General features: G+C 32.5%; 2 protein-coding genes across 2 annotated transcripts in view; one reads left to right on the top strand and one right to left on the bottom strand.

Annotated features, from left to right (window-relative positions):
- LOC114330974 (malignant T-cell-amplified sequence 1 homolog) overlaps window positions 1-1,157 on the bottom strand; it is a 38,692-nt gene extending 37,535 nt beyond the window's left edge. The window contains exons 1-2 of the mRNA XM_028280426.1: window positions 864-1,157; window positions 653-805 (exon numbers count right to left, since the gene is read on the bottom strand). Of these exons, the coding sequence (XP_028136227.1) occupies window positions 653-805; window positions 864-874 (164 nt within the window). The 5' untranslated portion in view covers window positions 875-1,157. The remainder of the gene's footprint in view (window positions 1-652; window positions 806-863) is intronic.
- A 103-nt stretch (window positions 1,158-1,260) lies between these two features.
- The window catches only part of LOC114330962 (uncharacterized), a 34,117-nt gene continuing 13,003 nt past the window's right edge, over window positions 1,261-22,374 (top strand). The window contains exons 1-2 of the mRNA XM_028280416.2: window positions 1,261-1,903; window positions 15,816-16,053. Of these exons, the coding sequence (XP_028136217.1) occupies window positions 1,302-1,903; window positions 15,816-16,053 (840 nt within the window). The 5' untranslated portion in view covers window positions 1,261-1,301. The remainder of the gene's footprint in view (window positions 1,904-15,815; window positions 16,054-22,374) is intronic.

Below are 22,374 nucleotides of genomic sequence, written 5' to 3' on the forward strand. Positions count from 1 at the left end.
CTAGGAGCGATCTTAACAAATGGCACAGAACAATTCTAACCTGGAGACCATACGAACACAAAAGACTCAGAGGCAGACCTCCTATGAGATGGACAGATGATCTGAAACGAACTGCCGGGAAAAATTGGCTACAAGTAGCGTACAACAAAAAACAATGGAAAGGAAGATTTGAAGAGGCTTATGTTCAGATGTGGACATGAATGGGGCTAGACGAAGAAGAAGAAGAAGAAGATGTTAAATATATAAATAGAAAAAATTTATTTTTTTATAGTAATATATAAATATATATTACATATTATATATATGTACAAGTGTTTTGTTTTTGCTAGATCCATACAAACAATAAATGGACATTTTTTAGATAAGCATCGGTTAGTTCGGCCACTTTTAAGTTCGGCCTAGGGTCCGGTCCCGAGGTGGCCGAACTTACGGGAGTCTACTGTGAGCCAGTTTTGCCTTCGCATTGCAACTGAATAAAAATGGTATACATTTTTATTTCATGTTTCTCTATGTGTTTGGAAAAATTTTAGTAACAAGTAACTGATTAACTTAACATGTTTGCTTTCAAGCAACCCATAAGGAAATTCCAGAATTGTTTGGGTTATTTATATTTTGAGATATACAAAAATTTGTACTCGCACTGTAATCTTACCATTTAACTATTCTAAGAGAATCTTTCTTGGGTAAAATAGCGTCTATATAATTTTCTAGATGTGGATAGGATTCAATAAGTTTGGCTCTGATGGCTTTTTGGACAGACGATTTTAACTGCAAAACTCCAGAAATGCTTTCTTTTTCATCGAACCTAAGCGGAGATAAACAATTTTATTTTTAATTTTTTAAATTTAAAAAGTTATACTTACTTTTTAAACATTGTTAAAATAAATTATAAATTTCGGTTTCAGACAACTATCTAATTAGAGGTTATGAATCAAAATTCGTTGTCAATGTCAAGATGATGTCAATTCCCAAACGGTCAACTGTCATCAAAACACCTAACTTCACGCGTAACTTTGGTACGAAAATTACAAAAAAATATGCATTGAAATTTAGATCCCGTAATTTTTTGAGCATTACTAAGTGAGTACAAAGATATACATAAATTGTTTTGTCCTTCCACCTTCAATTTACTGTGCACTCTCTGTGCACTTCTTGTAGTCTCTCTACCGATAAGGTAGAGTCGTTGATGATTTGCGCGGATCGCCCCCAAAATCGCAACGTGCCTAACTTCGCTGCACCGTGTCAAATCAACAATCAACTGAATCAACCAACAATAAATGGCCAACTTCAGTTTGCAGTAAATGTTTATGTTGGTATTTAATTTTCCAAAGAAAGTTAGCAAAATAATAGAGATCAAAAGATATCTTGCATCAAAAATCTTAAAATTGAATAGATTTTTAAGGCGTTTAATGGGATTGATCGATGATGAGCTTACAGAAGTCAGAAAATTGTGCGAACATGTCGTCCCAGGAACTAAACTTGTGTCTTGTGTCAGGACAATGGTTCGAGCAGAAATAAAAAGGACCGATTTTAAGAAAATTGTCGTCTGTATTCAATTCCCGACTGATTATCCCAAAGTACCTCTACTCATTGAATTAAAAAGTAAAACTTTATCTGAAAAGTTACTACAAAAATTGACTGATGTCTGTGAGCAAGAAATAAAAAAATCTTTGGGGAAACCTCAAGTACTTAATACTATCAAATTTTTGCGAAATTTTATTGATGAGAATGCACTTTCTTGCTGTTATGATGAAATAACTAACATAAGAAAATTACTTCAATCTGAAGACGAAATCAAGTTAAAGCAGAAAAGCTCATCAATTACATTAAAGATCAATAACTCAAAGTACTTTTTAGTCTGTAAAGTTTTTATTCCAGATGATTATCCCATAAGTGCTATTGGGTAAGTATTTCATTCATTCATTAACATTTTGAGTTGAGCAATAGTGTACATAACAAATAACGGTTCTCTGATGCGGAATATTTTAAACTGCTTATGTGCTCGTGACCGCTTTTGTTATCTCACCAACTTATTGCCTGTGATATGTGTGACACTTTGTTAGTGCCATGCCATATTTAATGTGTTAATCATTACACAGGCCAACAATGAAAAACTTTTTTGATAAGATTACTTCTATCTCAGATGTTCTCAATCTGTGGTACATGTACAGGGCCGTGCCGTGCTATGATGCAGTGAGGCAGTCGCATCAGGCAGCATCACAAGGGGGCGGCATAATCAGTAAAATCAAAATACAAATTGAGCAATTCAATAATAGGTTTAACAGAACTTTTTTGACAAATTTGGAAAAGTTAGGTCTTGATTTAAAAGGCTCAGAGGATATGAAATATAACAGGAATAAGAAAGGGTGTGCAAAACAGAATACTTGAAAAATATCCAAGGGCGTTTTACGTGCCATGACATGGCGTCTGCTTCTACAGAAATAACAACCATTTTTGTATTATACAAGAACTGTACACTTTTTTTTCTGGTTCTACAAAGCGTTGGGAAGTTCCGAAAAACATGTTTCACAACGAACACTAAAACCGTTGAGTGCTACTAGATGGTCAAGTCCAGTAGATGTATTGAAACCTCAGATTTCAATTTTGTGAAATATATTATGCCTTATTCAAAATAATAGAAGATGTCAACAAATATTCAGAAACTAAAGTCAAAGCATGAGGATTAGTAAAAAATATTAAAAATTATAAATTTATATGCGATGTAGGTAATTTTTGGCATTATATTGTATTTCATAATAAATTCAGTCTCGAAATGCAACATGCAACTATAGATTTGCCAGATTGTGTAAAAATGTCAGAAACTATAGAAAAAATGAAAAGTTACAAACATTCTGGCTATGACCAAATGAAAATTACTGCTATTGAAATTACAGACAATCTTGATATAAGTTCCAAACTTCCAACTGAAAATGAAATTTGAGCCAGGAGAAAAAAGCGTCAATTTGATTTCGAAAAATCTGTGGATCAGCTCTTAACAAAGAAAGATAAAAAATATTTTTTTTCATCAAGTATATTTTAGACATTGCCATTAATTCTTTGATTAATCGATTTTGATTCTAGAAACTCGTAATAAAAATTTTAATTTTTTTATGATATTTTTAAATTGAGGGAAATAGATGATAAAATACTAGAAAAATATTGTATTCGCGGTGTGCAAGTACTTGGAAGGAGAAACGAGAAACGACCCTGCGCGAGTCGCGGAGAAATATTGCAACTATCTTAAATAATTCATATTGTCAATTGAAATTGTCAAATTGACGTATATTTCATACCTTCTGTCAATGAAGCAGAAAAATTATATATTGCTCCACAATATTGATATGATATGCAATTATTATATAAAGGTAAATTTAATTAATTTTATTTTGCTTGCAGTACTGCATTTTAATAACTAATTTTATTTACTACATACAATTGTTCACGTATTCATAACATAACCTGAATCTTATTTTTTCTTCTTATTATTTTTTTGGACTATGGCCTTGACAATTATCCAGTAACCAGGACTAATATAATTGGCCAATATAATTAAAAGTGCGAATTTTAGTATAGAGCGTAGAAATAGGGGTCGCTTTGCCGAACTTGCGGATATAAAAATGATCTTCTACAAGAATTGCATGACATATTCCAAATGACAGTGGCTGATTCAGTAGGAGCCAGCATCGTCAAGAGGGGGGGCCGATTGGCTCAATCTCTATGAAAAATAAATAATTAAATGCCTGTTTCTATAATCTATATTTATATATAACTTGGTATGAGAGGGGGGGGGGGCGATCGCCCCCATCGCCTCCCTTGGATCCGCCACTGCCAAATGATACCATACTCCATGAAACCTTTAGAGGGTTTGAACTAATTGTGCCAAAATATCCTAATCTCTTTACACCCAAATGTAGTTGTGTCACTAAGAATTTTATTAACACTCTCTGTCTCGGTAGCCAGTAAGGAAAGAAGTTTTCCAAATTAAAAATGATTAAAAACTATTTATGAAGCTGCATATAACAAACAACACTAAAAAAATTAGCACTCATTTCAATAGAGTCCTCACCAGCTGCTACTTTAGACTACACCAATTTGATTGCCGAGCTTGCCAAAATTAAATTCAGAAGGGTAAAATTGTAATTTTTGTAAATGTTATTTAATGTTAATACATATTTCATTTAATTTAAAGTATGTTTTGTTTTTAACATAAAAGTTTTGGCGGTGGTACACAAAACACAGAAAAAATTAAAATAGTAGTACTTAGTAAGTATTGATAATACAATTTAGAAACATAGGTGGTACCAAAAATAATAAAAATAACTGTAGGTGGTACATCACTCAAAAAGGTTGAGAACCGCTACTCTATCTTATGTATTTTAGTGTGCTGAGTATGAAAATCATATTAAAAATACTGTGTCACCCACCAATATTTCAGAAATTAACATTTAAAATTGCATAATTACCTTTGAAACCAAGATGATTACTAAGGAAAAAGAAGCTTGTATTGCATTCAAAAAAGTTGTAACCAAGTTTTTAGGTAATGTGAAAGACCCTAACTACGAGCTTATAGTAGCTAATTTATTAGATAGGTTTTTTAAGATATTAGATAAAATTAAAGATTTAGGGTGTCTAATGAGCCTAAAAATCCACTTTTTGCATAACCATCTTTACTTTTTCCCTGAAAATCTGGGTAATGTCAGTGAAGAAGAAGGCAAACGATCCCACGAGGATACCAAGGTGATGGAGAAACGATACCATTGACGTTGGAACACCAAGATGAAGGGCGATTACTGTTGGTCACTTAATCGGGAACAACAGAGTGCTTCGCATATGTGAAAAAGCTACTTCAGAAGTTTTACATAAAAAAGAGAAAGAAAATACAAAAGCATTGAATCCTGAAATGGTTGTACAGACCCATACTATTACAAGATAAGAATTAGATAAAAGGTATGGTTCTAATAATGTATCATTTTAATGTATTTCAGCATTTTGTCTTTTTCAAATTATTATAATGTAGAATAAACCAGTGTCATATTATGGGAAAACTATGAGTGATACCTTAAATCTAATTTTATTCTTTTTTAGCGCCAAAAAATACATAGGATTCACATAAATTTGCAAGAAAAGTTTTATAAATATTTTTTTTTGTTGGCCTGTGTTATAATCTATAGGGATTATAACTAACGCCATGGCATTCAAGATCCTACTCTTGGGTGAGGTGGATTACTCATCTATCTCATGTATAGCCTTTGGTCTTTGCTGCTGTCATGACTCTTTTCCATATCTTTCTGTCTTTGCACTGAACTTTCCAGTCTTTAACATCATTGCTTATTTTCTTCTACATCATCCAGCCATCTTCTTCTAGACCTTCCTCTGCACCTGGGCCATAGTCCAGTTAGTTATCCTTCTCAACATATCTGAGTGTGGGCGTCTCTGTATATGTCCTATCCATTCTAAATGAAGAGATTTTATGTATTTTACTACATTTTCTCCCTTTAACTCTTCTTCAATTTCAGCATTTGTTCTCATTATAGTCCTCATTATTTTTCTTTCAAATTTTAGAAGGCTATCTTCCTCTTTCTTGTTAGTTTTTGTTGTTTCCATCCCATATGTAACAGGTCTTATTAAAAATCTTATATACATTAATCTTTTTCTCTCACTTAGTTTGCCTTTCAGGCAAATGTTTTTGGGCTACAGAACTGTCCTCTGTTCTCTCTTTACCGGTTTTCCCTATTGTTACCGGAGGTGTAGTTAACTCTGTGGGTATGGAATAGTAATGGTGTTAAGCATATAGAGCTCAAACTACATCCAAATGGGGGGTTATAACCATAGATATGATAACCTGTAGATTAGGCTAGCTATGGGCCGCTCTGTGCATCGAGATGTAACGCCAATATCAAGGACGCCATTGGTCAATATTCATTTTGAGTGGTCTAGCCATCTTTGTCCGTCATATTTAGTAAAAAGAGATAGATAGACCACTGACAGACTGCCCGTGCATTACGATTTTTTGCTCAGTATGCCTTGTCTACGGTTAACATGTTTCTGTCACATAAAACAACCAGTCGTAAAGTCATAGCTACATCTTTTAACAAAGCCAAGCATCTTTAATGACTTAGAAACCATGCTATTAATGTGTAGGTTGAAATTCAAGTTAGTGTCAAGAATAACACCCAGATCTATAACTGAGTCAACTAATTGTAACCTAGTGTCCCGTATATAGTAAGAATTATTGTCAAAGTTTCTCAGTCGAGTAAAAGTTATAACATGGCATTTGTTTGCATTTAAGACCATGCCATTAAGTGAGCACCATTCCACAAGATTATTAAGATCTGATTGCAAATTGTAGCGATCCAAATTAGAGGTAATTATGTGAAATAATTTAAGGTCATCAGCAAATAGAAGAAATTGAGCAAAATTGAAACTTTTATTTATGTCATTTATAAATAAATTAAAAAAGATAGGTCCTAAATGTGAGCCTTGAGGTACCCCCGATTTAACTATAATTTCTTTAGAGAAATAATTCTTAATACGAACTATCTGCCTTCTATCTAATAGATAATTTCGAATCCAACTAAGCAGAGGATCAGAGAAACCTAACTGTTCGATCCTATGTAACAATAACGTATTTGACCCTATCAAATGCCTTGGAAAAATCTGCCTGTTGTTTGCTTTCCAAGGCTTCATTTAAGAAGGAGGTATAATTTAACAAGTTCTTTTCAGTTGATCTCCCCATAAAAAAACCATACTGTTGTTCAATTATTACGTTTTGTATAGTAGGCTTAATTTTGTCACATATTAAACTCTCGAATAGTTTAGGTATAGTATTAAGGATACTAATAGGTCTGTAGCTTTGAACCCTGCTTCTATCGCCATTCTTGAATATCAGTGATATAAAACTAACTTTCCAAACGGAAGGGAATTCACTCGTTTGTAATGATTTTTGAAAAATAAAGAATAAGGGACGAGCAAGATTAAAACTACAGTATTTCAGTAACTTTGGTGGGATTTCATCAGGCCCTGGACCCTTATGTATGTTTAGCTGAGATAATTTGGTATATACATCTGAAATAGATAAGTCATAACCAGCAATGTCGAAACTAGTGTTAGCCCTTGCACTATTTGGAATAGGACATTCATCTTCACTATATACTGCAGCAAAGTACTGAGCAAACATCTTGGCTATGGTAGGATCATCAGAACTGGTTTGGCCATTATGGTTTAAAGTGTTTGGAATGCTATTATTGTTCCTTTTAGAATTTACGAACCTCCAGAAGCTTTTAATGTTACTGGGAAGTGTATGTTCAACGTTTGCTACAAACTGATTGTATGCTTGACCTGATAAGGACTTGCATATCGACCTTAATCTAGAAAATTCATTATATTCTTGAGGTAACCTGGTCACTTTAAATTTCTTATGAGCTTTCTTTTTAGCAATGATGCAGTTTCTTAACTCTCGGGTATAGCATTTAGGAAAATTGCCAGTATAAAACTTGCCTCATAAACTTGCTGGTATAAAATTGCCTCATTGGTACATAAACATCGATAGCGCCATACAAGACATCAGTATATTGACCATATTGTAAAGTATATTGACCATATCACCTAAACTTTTGTCTCTGAAAATTTCATCCCAGTATATTGTGTCTAAGTAATCAGAAATACCTTGAAAATTTGCTGATTTTAAGTCGTAGAAAAAGCCTTCAGCTTTAATTTCATCAGTTAAAACATCTCCGCGGTTTAAATTAAAGCATAAAGGAGGGTGGAAACTATCGGGGTCAACTAATCCCTCATCAGCTTCTGCGACAATGCAATTTTCATCATGAACCAAAACTAGATCAAGTAATGAGTTAACATTATTATAGATGTTACTCAGTAAGTCTTTATCCAGTCCAGTCCAAGTCACCAATATCTATCTGAATAGGTACCTAATGTCCTCTCTTTTAATTTATTATGTTTTTTGTCAAGTTTGAAGGTACACTTGCATTGATGCCTGAAAATTGAAAACTGCCTTTCCTGATTTTACCTGATGTGTGAAACCCAATTAATTCTTCTCCCAAATGAAATAAATAATTTTGGATGAAATAAATAATTAATAACAAGAATGAAATAAATAATTAATTAAAGAAAAGTACCACTACCAATAAAGATGTACTAGTAGTTATTGTTCACATAATTAACCTATTGTTAAATCAGAGGACTGAAGTGCATGCAACAATAGATACAATTAAAGCGTCTGTAAAATCTAATGACGCGAAAGTTGAAACTTTAGAAAAGAAACTGGAAGGGTTACAAGAAAAAATTGAAACCATGTGTGGAAATGGAAGTGAAGAGATAAGAAATCAAAGTGTATCTATTATCAAATATGAGCAAGATATGTTCCTGGAATTAGAAGATAGAAGTAGTCGATCTAAAAATATACTAATCTATAATGTTGATGAGAGCCAATCTAAGGTTACTAATGAGAGAATAGATCATGACAAGGCAAATACTCGAGAAGTACTAACGAAACTAGAGGTTGGAGCAACTGAGTTTAAGGTTTTGAGGGTAGGACGTGGTAATAGCAGTAGTGACAGGCCAAGACCACTTAAGGTAATTTTTCAAAATAATACCACAGTGATTGCATGTCTTAAAAACAAACATAAGTTGAAGCCATCGAGCATATTGATTAAATCAGATCTTACTCAGATGCAACGAAATCATCTCAAGAAATTATATGAAGAACTTGATAGGCGTAGAAGAAATGGTGAATCAAACTTGGCAATACGATACAAGAATGGTAACCCGTTTATTTCAAAGGTAAAAGAACAAAACCACCAGAATCCAAAAAACTCCCAAATGCGAACATAAGTATGAATAGTCTATCACTTTACTACCAAAATGTGCGTGGTCTGCGTACGAACCTAAAGGACATATATTTGACATCCTGTTCAGCTACATATGCCGTTATTTTCCTAACAGAGAGTTGGCTTGGTCCTGAAATTAAAAGTAATGAAGTTTTCTGTGATTTATATACCGTATACCGTCGGGACCGTGATCATATTTCCAGCGAGAAATCAAGAGGCGGTGGAGTGTTAATAGTACAGTGGAACCCCGATAAGTCGGCCCCCGATAACCCGGAACTCCGGCTAACCCGGACCGATTTTTATCAGACAAACATTTCAACAATAAAAATGTATTGCTGTTACAAAATCTCGTGAACCTAATTCATTCATTTGGTGACGTCAATATACGAACGAAACGATTGATGAATCCGACATTACTGAAAATATCAGGGTGCAGATGGGACCCTGTCGCGCAATTCGCAGCAAATAAAATAGTCGTATGTTTTTGGCTTCATTTTATTTCGGTTATACATACGCTTTTTCAAGGTTCACGAGGTTTTGTACCAACTCTATGTAATATAATATTTGAGAGATAATGGAACCGGATTGAACTACATATAACATAGTAAAAATGACTCATGGTACACCACATTCATTGTCGAAAACAACATGCACCTGTATTATCCTTTATTTTTTTGAAACTGTCTGTGTTAGCATTGTTTAGAAAAGACTATTAAAATTCTTTTTTTAACAATGGTCTTAGTCATCACTTTTATTAAATAACATAACATCAGAGACGGTATTATGTGTAGTAAAGTCGTATTATTGTTCGCTTCCGTTTTGTAATCGTTCGTAAATTTATTCAGATTTTGTGTTTGCGTGTCTTTTGTCTATAAGGGCAACAAAACGTAAAAATGTTGTAGTGACAATGGAAAAGAAACTAGAAGCATTAAGTAGAATTGATAAAGGTGAATCTTGCAGCATTATATTATGGTGTCGGTACATCTACAGTATCGGATTGGAAGAAAAATAGAACTAAAATCGAAGAATTTTTTTTTCAAAATGATAACAAAAGACAGTTTAATCGGTGCAAAGCTAATAAAGCTAAGAATGAGACTTTTGACGACGCTTTGTATGTGTGGTTTTGTGTGGAATGCGAACGTGGTTTACCAGTGTCTGTGTGACAATTATAACGGAGTTTATCTGTAAGCATACCATATTTTATTAATTTTTACCATTTTCTCCGGCTAACCCGGATTTTCGATAACCCGGATCGGCCGCGGTCCCAATTAATCCGAGTTAACGGGGTTCCACTGTAGTTAGAAGTGATATCAGTTCTTGTCTAGTGGAAATTGCCAGTTCAAATGTAGAACCGGTTTTTGCTGGACTTACTATTAATTGCATTAAATATGTTTTTGGCTGTGTCTACATTCCGCCCAGATCTAGATTGAATGTTTATTCTAATCACATTGATACTGTAAAACTAATTATGAATAAGTATAAAGATTGTAAAATAGTATTATTTGGGGATTATAATCTACCAAATCTGATATGGGACGGTGAGACGACTGCTAAAAATATAAGTAATGATACTGAAGTTTTGTTTTGTGACGAGTTCAATTTTTTAGAATTAGGTCAATATAATTATTTTAAAAACCAGTATGACTCAATTCTTGATCTGTGTTTCTCTGATACTTATTTAAATCTAAAAAAAGCGGAAGCTTTAATGACGTGTGACAGGTATCATCCCTCACTTGAAGCATTAATATTATTAGATAATCAATATATCAGTTTGGAAACTAATATTTATTATAACTTTCACAAGGCGGATTATGGTGCCTTGAATAATTATTTGCTTCAGATCAATTGGATTGAGTTGTACTGTTTAGAGGATGTAAATGACATTTTAGATGCTTTTTATTCCATTATTTGGAACGCAATTGAACTTTTTGTACCAAAGATATCTGTACAAAGATCGAATTTTCCTGTTTGGTTCTCATCTGAACTTAAGAGTAAAGTCATTGCCAAAAATATTGCGCATAAAAAATATAAAACTACAAATAAGTATCACCACTATATTGAATTTAAAAATTTGAGAGATGAATGCTCATCACTCACTAAGCAGTCTTACAATGCTTACGTTTCAAAGATGGAAGTGAGAATGAATGAGAACCCTGGTGAATTTTGGAAGTTGATCAAAAATAAAACCAACGGACATGGTGCTCTCCCTGGCTCTATGTTTCTAGGTGAGGAAAGTGAGAATGACAAACAAAAAATAACAGAGTTATTTGCGAAAAATTTTGGTACTGTATACTGTATACAGAACTTTTAATGGTAAATCTCTGGATAACCTGGAGAGTAATGAAATTTTCTCACAAGAGCTGGAGGTGGAAATTAGTAACCTCGAAGTCACTTTTGACAATTTACTGAATGTGTTGTTGTCATTAAATGTCAATAAAAGGGCTGGCCCTGATTTGATACCGAATTTGTTCCTAAGAGAAAGTGCAGTGTCCTTGTGTGAACCATTAGTATATGTTCTTAATAAATCTCTCCAGACGGGAATTTTCCCGAACAGATGGAAAAATTCCTTTGTGTGTCCTATTTTCAAGGCAGGAGATCATAGTGATATCAAAAATTATCGGCCAGTTTGTATTCAGTCAGCCTTATCTAAAGTATTTGAAAAAATGGTTTTGCCAAGTTTGGATAATTGTTTTAGGAACATTATTACGGACAACCAACATGGATTTGTAGGCGGACGTTCTACTCTCACTAACCTCTTTTTGTATATCGATAGTATAGGTACAGCAATGGATGAGGGTTACGAGGTGCACTCTATATACACCGATTTCAGTAAGGCCTTTGACCTACTAGATCATAATGTCTTAATTGCAAAGCTGAGAAACTTTGGTATCACTGGTTCTTTATTAGCTTGGTTTACTTCGTATTTGCAAGGAAGAACATTGCAAGTAAGATCAGCAGGATGTGTTTCTAATGGATTTGAAGCCGTGTCAGGGGTTCCGCAGGGTTCCCATTTGGGTCCTAAGCTTTTTCTGTTGTTGGTAAATGATATTGGTAGGAACTTTAAATCTGAATATCTGATATTTGCAGACGACCTAAAGATATTTAAATGCATTAGCTCAGAATCTGATTGTGAGGGTTTGCAGAGAGACTTGGATTCTTTAGTGCATTGGTGCCAGGAAAATAATCTTAGATTGAATGCTTCGAAATGCTCATATATTATTTTTTCACGTAATAAGACCACCAGTGATTTTAAATACAATATAGGAGATGTTGATTTATCTAGGGTTCAGGTAATTAAGGATTTAGGTGTGTTACTGGATAGTAAGCTAAGTTACCATTATCCGTGGACCATTATGATGCCATTATTGCGCGTGCTAATCGGACATTAGGGTTAGTCATCAGAATGTCATATGATTTTAATAATTTGTTTCTAATTGTGAGATTGTTTTTGAGTTATGTTCGGTCATTACTAGAGTATTGTTCAGTTATTTGGAGTCCAAGTTATGAGAATCACAAATATCGAATTGAATCGATTCAAAATAAATTCGTTAGATATCTGCGGTATAGATTAGGTACTAGAGGAATGCAATTGAATTCCAGTCAGGTCATGCAGATGTTTCATTTGCACCGTCTAGAGGATCGCAGGCGATACTTTGACCTTAATTTCGTATTTAAGGTGTTAAATGGTATTATTGTTGCACCTAGTATTCTGGGTCGAATAGATTTTTATGTTCCAGCTAGGAATTTGAGAAGATGTCCCTTGCTATCCGCTAGATCGTGCAATACACGTCATGCAGAAAATATGCCTTTAAATATAATTGTTTCTAGTGTAAATGAGTTTCCAAATATAGACTTTATGGGAGAGTCACACTAAATGCTTTTAAAAGGACTATTTCACGTGAATTATTTTAATTTGATTTTAATTTTTTGATGTCGTTAGTTTAATTGTAAGTAATGTAAGTTAACTTGTGTTCAATGTTTAATTATGACTTTTAATTTTAATTGTAAAATGGAGTTTTCCGTCAATAAATATTAATTTAAAAATTTCAAATATACTTACATACATTCTCTTTTTCTCAAAAGTCTTACACATTTCTTTCTCTCACAAAAGTCACACACGCTTGACTTTTTGTTATTTATTAGAAAGGCTCTCTCAAGGATGCCAGTTGAGGGCATCCACGTGGTCTTCTCATATCAGCCTTACTGTTCTTTCGTCAGAATGTTTTCTTAGGTGTTCTCCCCATTGGAGTTTTCTGAACTCTATTTCTTTTATTATTTTAGCGTCTGGGTTTAGTGGTCAGTTGGTTAAGAATAAATGAAACTTTTTAAAAAAGGTCATACAAACACATGACATGTTTGAAACTTAATTGAATATCTAGTTGGAGATAGAAGATCAGTGTTCCTGCTTATTATTGTTGTCAAAAACATAAAAAAGGCATTGAATTGTTTCTCGGATAGTGTATTATTACACCATCATTAAGAATACTCATTTTTAAAATTATTAAATAATTTTCCCAAATATATTTAGGAATATAGGCCTAACCAACCTTTACATTGACAAGGTCAAAACATAATTTTAACATCATGACTACTACTGACTGTAGAAATAAGCGATCTTATGGGTTTCCTAGCCCTGTGTTAGTGCGGTGGGTAACTATTAAACAGTTTGTGCGGAGGGGTGTGATGAACCCCAATTAAAATAATCAAGAGTACAAAGAAAAATTTAGAAGAAAAAATCAAAAATGTCGCAGAAATAAGATAACCACGATCGTTACTAAAAATGCATTTATTGCTTTGATCTAAAAAATTAAAACAGTAAATTGCAAACATACAAATAATATTCTGAATATGTCAACAATGAACACCAACATATTTCCGTTAACACACCCCACTGCACTAAGGCAGGGTTAAATTACGATTATCTTCGATGTGTACAGGGTTATTCACTATATTTTGACCCCCCTGTAAACTTCTTTATTTACAGAATTAGAAATAAATGTAAAATACAAAAGTTATTCGATTTTTAAATTATGATTTTTTGACATATATATCGTACTAGTGACGTCATCCATTTGGGCGTGATCACGTAATCGACTATTTTTTTTTAAATGGGAATAGGGGTCGAGTGCTAGCTCATTTGAAAGGTTATTCAATTCCCTATTCAGTAATATAAACATTAACATGATTAATTATACAGGGTGTCCAAAAAAATGTTTTTTTAATTAAGTTAATTGACACAAAAAGAAGAATCTATGTAATTTATTTAATTCAAAATACATTCTACTGCTATTAGAATACAGAAATAAATGTGTATTGAACAAATAAACATTACTTTTCACTTAAATTCAATGTTCAAGCTGCCACCCATCTGTGTCTTGGCAGTTTGAACATTGAATTTAAGCAAAAATCAATATTTATTTGAGCAATAAACTTTTATTTCTGTTTCCTAACAGCAGTAAAATGTATTTTAAATTAAATAAATTACATGCATTCTTCTTTTTGTGTCAATTAATTTAATTCAAAAAACATTTTTTTGGACACCCTCTATAATTAATCATGTTAATGTTTATATTACTGAATAGGGAATTAAATAACCTTTTAAATGAGCTAGCACTCGACCCCTATTCCCATTTAAAAAAATAGTCGATTACGCCATCACGCCTAAATGGATGACGTCACTAGTACGATATATATGTAAAAAAATCATAATTTAAAAATCGAATAACTTTTGTATTTTACATTTTTTTCTAATTCTGTAAACAAAGAAGTTTACAGGGGGGTCAAAATATAGTGAATAACCCTGTACATATCTACATTCTTTATATTTAGAAGCATTAATTGCAGTATGCATATTGCCATGTTTAGGTATGATTAAATTCAAATTAATTCATCTGAACTTATACAGTAGACTCCCTCTATAACGAGAACTGAAATGGCGGATTAATTACCTTGTTATAAGCGGATCTCGTTATATCAGACAACAATAATATTGTGCATACCACCACCACTGAAATGTTTTGATGCCTCTTACGGAGTTTATTAGGTGTCGATGGTCGATCTCAACAATGGAATTTGGCCATCGTAAATTGTAAATTTCCTATAATATTCAATATCGGTCGATAGATAAACAAGAAGGAAGGAGTTTATTACCGGCGGTAGAATTTATTACAGCACTGGTCTCAATAAGCACACAGATGTTGGGCATTCCTGTATACAGGCAATTATGGTATTTATTTATGGCCATCACTACGCCAAAAACAGGTAAAGAAACATATTCGTCGATTTAATTTTTCCTCGTTATAACAGAATATGCCTCGTTATAGAGGTGTTATAGTTCAATAGGAATTTTATGGGACATCTAGTGTACCTCGTTATAAGCGAAACCTCATAATACCCATGTTCGTTATTGGGACCGTGCAAGTTCGGCAAAGCAACACCTGGTTTCTATGCTCAGCAACATTATTCGCACTTTAATTTATATTGGTCAATTATATTAGTCCTGGTTACTGGATAATTGTCAAGGCCATAGTCTAAAAAAATAATAAGAAAAAATAAGATTCAGGTCATGTTATTAAAACGTAAACAGTTGTATGTAGTAAATAAAATTAGTTACTAAATGCAGTACTGCAAGCAAAATACAATTAATTAAATTTACCTTTATATAATAATTGCATATCATATCAATATTGTGGAGTAATATATAATTTTTCTTCTTCAATGACAGTAGGTATGAAATATATGACAAATATGACAATTTTTCATATGCCAATTTTACAATTTCAATTGACAATATGAATTATTTAAGGAAGTTGCAATATTTCTCCGCTATTCTCGCACGATCGTTTCTCGTATCCCCTCCAAGTACTTGCACACCGCGAATAGAGAGAGTCTACTGTGTTATGTTTTTATTTGATCACACAAGATTTATATTGTACATACATAGTACTAATAAGTCTCTTTGTTCTTCAGAATTCAAGAGGCTGACACTAACTTCTCGCCAGCTCTCCAATGTCATATGTTAGCACAGGCAAAGGAAATTGCTAGGAAGTGTGTGGAGCCACCATTACACAAAAGACCCAATCAGCCTCCTTTCCAACCAGGCCCATCTCTGCAAAAGTCTATTGAATTTTTGATAGATTGTGTCAAGAGGTTACCAGGAGAGACTTGTCAGTTTTGTAATAAGATTTGTTTTCCTCCTAATCCAGAGGTTTGTATATATGATATTTGTTGGATATTATAAGATGTCAATCTGTTTTATGTAATATTTGATTCTGAATGTTATCATAGCATCTAATGGTGTTATCAATGGCATTACAATAGAACCAGAATAGGAATAGACATAGCTGATTTCAAATTTCAAAATCTCAATTTTTAATGCAATGTTTCATTTTGTGTTCCACTTTGGAAACCGTTCACAAAATACAAAACATTAATTAAATAAAGTGTTCTAATAATATATTTTTTCTACGACCGTTTAATAATATGCTCATTATTCGCTGTTTTTGAATAGATAATAACACCCATTACTTTACCCGTGAGTAATGGTTCATTACTCACACACTGAAGTTACTCACGGGCCATTACTCACGGGTTGAAGTTAGATTCAAGTGGTGCATGGCACTTTTAATATACCTATTAGCAAATAAAATTACTTAAACTTGTTTATTTAATAAAATAGTCATTGTAATTTATATCAACGATTAAATTCGAAAAATGTTTAAAGGATTTTTAACTGTAACAATGGGTTAGTATATTTTTTACATTTAAATTTCAACATTTGACATTTTAAGATTGACGTTATTTAAAGGTAAATACAGGGTGATTGATTAGTAGGGTAAAGCTCAATAGCTCCGCTATAGTAATAGATAGCAATAAAAGTTAATAACAAAAATTTTAGCCACCTTTGAGCTTCACATTACAAAATTAGTTAGTATGTTACAGGGTGTTCGATAACACAGTGGCAGACCTAACTTATGTTTTTTTAAATGGAACACCCTATATTTTATTTTATATTCGAAATCCTGTTAACTTCTCCATCACAAAAATATAAAGGTTTGTAATGTTATACAGGGTATTTACAAAGTTATAACCAATTTTGTATGAAAATCGTAACAAGTTCAACTCCCTGTATAAATAAAAATAAGCACAACAGCAATGGTTTATTAATGCCATATTTTTTTATTTATGTATTGTCAAAATTTTTAAGAATTATTGATATTGCTAATTTTCTTTATATCAAATGAGTCAAAACGCAAGTACATTATTTTCTCTGTAATGTTAAATGGAACACGCTGTATTTTATATCATTATTGAAAAGTACCATTAACGTACTTTAATTTTTATATAACATTCCCTATGCCCAAATTTATTAGTTTTCGAGATATTTTCATTTTTCAGAGCAAATTATTTTAGGTGTTTAAATTTATCTAAATTTTAAGTAAGCCATGACTGAATTGACAATTGAAGATTACCGATTATCAATCCGGTAATCAATGTAACACTGTAGCAAATAAAGAAATAAAAATAATTTATTAGTAATACATTTTACAAACAAAAACACAACCACTACATGCAACATTTGTGAAACAATTAAAAACTATCTTTTTATGTAAATGCAACAAATAAACAAAAAAAATTAGTAATAAATTTTACAATAAAACACACAAACACAAAATACAATATTTTGTGAAGACAATTAAACACTACTTTTGTATGTAAATGTAACAATGTAATAAATAAAGAACGAAACATAATTTATCAGTAATACATTTTGCAAAAAACATGTTTGAAAAAATTAGAAGCTACTTTTAATAAAATATTTTTAATATTTAATTACATAAGGTGTTCAAAATTATCTCCTAACACATTTATGTACGCCTAAAAACGATCATTGAATGAGCTACTTACTCTACGGAGCATTTGTAAATTAACACATCGAAATAAACTTTGTATTCTATTTTTCAGCTCATCCCTTGTTGTTGGAGGTATTTTATAAACTTCATTATTAACGTAACCCCAAAAAAATCAGTCCAGTTTATTAAATTCTGGTGATTTGGGTGGCCACGATACTGGTCCATTGAAAAATGAAAATATCTCGAAAACTAATAAATTTAGACATAGGGAATGTTATCTAAAAATTAAAGTACGGTAATGGTACTTTTCAAGAGTGATATAAAATACAGGGTGTTCCATTTAAAATTACTGAGAAAATAATGTACTTGCGTTTTGACTCACCCTGTATTTGATATAAAGAAAATTAGCAACATCGACCATTCTTGAAAATTTTGACAATACGTTAAAAAATATGCCATTAATAAACCATTGTTGTTTTGCTTATTTTTATTTATACAGGGAGTTGAACTTGTTACGATTTTCATATAAAATTGGTTATAACTTTGTAAATACCCTGTATAACATAACAAACCTTTATATTTTTGTGATGCAGAAGTTAACAGGATTCCGAAGTTAAAATAAAATATAGGGTGTTCCATTTAAAAAAACATAAGTTTGGTCTGCCACTGTGTTATCGAACACCCTGTAACATTCTAACTAATTTTGTAATGTGAAGCTCAAAGGTGGCCAAAATTTTTGTTATTAACTTTTATTGCTATCTATTACTATAGCGGAGCTATTGAGCTTTACCCTACTAATCAATCACCCTCTATAAACAATCGCTATTAATTCCGTAAAAGGGCTTACGGATATGAAATTTATATCAATGAATTCTGTTTTACTTACTATTGATTGTACAATAAATTTTTATTCAGAGCACACGTTCCTTTTCGTGTAATTGGCTTAAAATATGTCTTATTTTTAAAAGCCACCTCCATTCCATGACACTAATGTCAACTGTCTGTTTCATTGTTTCCTAAGCTCAAAGAGGGCAATTCTAACAGTGTTGCCATAGTTATATAAAATATGTTTTCTTATGAAAAATAAAATCTTTCGATTTTGAATAATGTTAGTAGTTGATAATTATATTTTCTACTAACCCAAATAAAAAAGGTCGTAGAAAAAGTATAGTATTCTACTTGCATGTAAAGGCTATTACTCACTCTGATGAAGCAAACTTCATCATCGTGAGTAATAGCCATCATTACAAGCTCGTTGAATAATATACTATTTTTTTGACTCATTCATATTGAAAATTCAATAATATTTGATTATTGATAATAGGGAACTTGCATAAAATTTTAAATTCGAAAAAAATGTTATAAATCACAACAGAACATAATTTAAAACATGTATCAAAGATAAAAAAGTTTTGTTTGTCTTTCGTTTGGCCCATAAAGACGATTAAAAATTCAAATTATACCAGCCAGTCATCCGGTTATATGATTACATTCTGTACCAATACAGTAAACAAAATTGTATATAATTTTAAATTAGACATTATAAACGTCAGTAGAAAATACAGTTAGGTGACGTCACAAGTGTTTTTGATCGTTTGAACTATTCATAGAAAACTTGTACTTTTACAAAATGGTTTTATTTTCCATAGTAAACCTTCTTTCCTTTCCTTCAAAAAGTGTATCAAACTCCAATCTCAACAAACTGGTATATATTATTACAATGACATACGATAAATGTCATTAGAATATAAATATTTTTTCCTTATTCCGCGCCGATGTAGGTGGAGGCCAATAAACTAAAGAAGGAGAAGAAGAATATACCTAAATATAACCATAATCATAACTGTATAATAAAATTATGTGACGTCACGGGTCGTTTGAACTATTTTATACCGCAGAAGACTTTCAATTTGTATTTCTAAGTTATTACGAGTTTTTGAAGCGTGAAATTTTTAAACAAAACATTAGTCTGTAATAAAAAAATGTGCAAGTTCCATATTAAATATATCTGTTTGGCTTTTGTATTCTCTAGGTGCATTCCATGTAGATAATCATTGCGACTTTTTGTATACATTCCTGTAAAAATAGTACACCACTGGAAAATTTGAAACTTATATTCCAGACAACATTTTTAAAAACAAATGCTTCTTCTAGCCTAAAATCACATACCACAGTCAACAATATGGCCTCAGTATTAATGTAAAGAAGACAAAGCTCATGAGAATTAATAAAATTAGCAAGAAAAAGATAACATTAAGTTCAACTCTACGTCAACCAAACCTAAGTAGAAGAAGTGAATCACTGTAACCACCTCACCACCTGTGAAGATAACGGGTAGCAAATTCAGTCGAAGTGAGGATTCGTTTTTAAGATATTTATTTTAAAAACCAAAGCATATAAAAAGATAAGATGCGTAGGGCCAATTACTCATATCGAGCAACTCCAGTTTAACCTGAACTTTTAGTGAACGTCAGTTTAAAGTCAAAATCGTCTTTCTCAATTCACGTTCCACCGATTGTAGTTTAAACTACGTTCAACCTGAACGCTGGAATTCGGCTGTTCAAAGATTTCAGAACCCAGTTCAGATGATTTCATGGATTAAGCATGCGTTGTATTAACACGACACACTGTCATAATATAAATATAACCTATTTTATTATATTAAGCCTAACAATAAACGATAACATTTTTTTTATATTACATTTATTTATAATTATTAAAATTACTATTTGACTATAAATACTTACATTTAAAAAACTAAAAGACTCAGTTTTAAATCTAATAGCATATAAAACAACATTCAAAAATGTTATTCTACATCCTACCTGACTGAAAACAATGGGAACCTTCTCTGGCAACACCTCCGAGGCTTCTACAATTTGCAAGCCATAACGGATGCTGAGACTAAGGAAGATGAGGGAATTTAACAATTTATAATTCACGTCCCATCTGCTCACAGCGGTAATGTTCCAACGAGAATGGTTCCCTTCGTACTCCAATCAGAGTAAACATGTAAATCAAAAATGAATAACCATTTTCAATCTTCAAAATCCCTTTCAAGGGATCTTCAAAAGCTTTTCCACGTTGCTGCACATAAGATAGAAATTGCCATGATGATGGCCAACCTCGTCACGGATAGACACATCAAAAAGAGAAATGAATGTCGACTCGATTCAAGTTCTCTGGTTAACCCAGGTATGACAATATCAAAAGGCACCGCTAGAAAATATTTTAATATGCGGTTCAGAGAACCTGTATGAAACGAGTCTTGTACTCTAATACAGAGTATGGCATTAGTAAAATTAGAAAATCTACGGTTTTGTTTTGATTTAAATCTGTCTCCTGCCACCCCCGATAGTACTATTTCTAGGTCTATCTGTTGTCAAGGAGGCTCCGCAGAAGACAAATTTACACCAAAACGTCCGTAGTTCTCGGTACAAAAATAAAACTGTTTATACCGTAGTATGGTTAGAACGCCCTCTAACGGGAAATAAGTGAAATGAATGTCGACTCGATTCAAGTTCTCTGTTTAACCCAGATATGACAATATCAAAAGGCACCGCTAGGAAAATATTCCAATATGCGGTTCAGACAACCTGTATGAAACGAGTCTTTGTACTCTAATACAGGGTATGGCATTAGTAAAATTAGAAAATCTACGATTTCGTTTTGATTTAAATCTGTCTCCTGCCGAGACTAATTTTATTTTTGTACCGATTACTGCGGACGTTTTGGTGTAAATTTGTCTTCTGCAGAGCCTCCTTGACAACAGGTAGACCTAGAAATAGTACTATTGGGGGATAGCAGGAGACATATTTAAATCAAAACGAAACCGAAGATTTTCAAATTTTACATCAAAAGAAGCTGTAACTTTTTTGTTAATATTTCCTACTACTACTACATATCGATTTATAACGTTCTCCGCAGTTTTCCGACTTTCAGTCGCTAGTTCTTCTGGTTATTCCATAGATACCCTTCTATGTTTTCTGTCAGCTCTTTGTCTATTCCTTCTCTCCATCTTGTTCTCGGTCTACCTCGTTTTGTCTTTCCTGCTGGTTGCCATTTTAGTATTTCCATTGATATTCTTTATTCATCCATTCTTTGTATATGTTTGAACCAGGTAAGTTATTTTGTTGATAAGTCATCTGTGATTTCTGGTTTGATTCCCATTATTTCTCTAATGCGTTCGTTGGTAATCTTCTCTTTTCTAGATCTTCCTGTCGCTTTTCTCCAAAAATTCTCTCGGCGTTACCAGTGTACTTCCTTTCAGTGGACGTACCTCACAGCTGTGTAGAGTGATACGTTCACTGTAGTCTCATATATATTTATTTACTATGTTGATGGATTGGTCCCATAAAATACTGTTTAACATTGTGACGTCTTTTTTACTTGCCGTATTTCTTTCTCTTATGGTTTTGTCTAATGTTCCATCATGCGAAATATTGATATACTGAATTTGCTCAGCCGAGATTCATTTTGACACATTGGGAAGAGGAAACATTCAACACAAAAGAAGAATTATTGTAAATAGTGGGAGTGTATACTAAACTCATAAAATTTTGTGGAATTTATTTCTTCAAAATATTTTTATTTTGTACAATAAATAATTCTCTCATTTGTTATCAATACACACACCCAAACTTATATGGAATCACCATGTATTTCAAAGTAATATT

The sequence above is a fragment of the Diabrotica virgifera genome, chromosome 5 (assembly GCF_917563875.1).
Source record: "Diabrotica virgifera virgifera chromosome 5, PGI_DIABVI_V3a".
NCBI classification, from domain to species: domain Eukaryota; kingdom Metazoa; phylum Arthropoda; class Insecta; order Coleoptera; family Chrysomelidae; genus Diabrotica; species Diabrotica virgifera.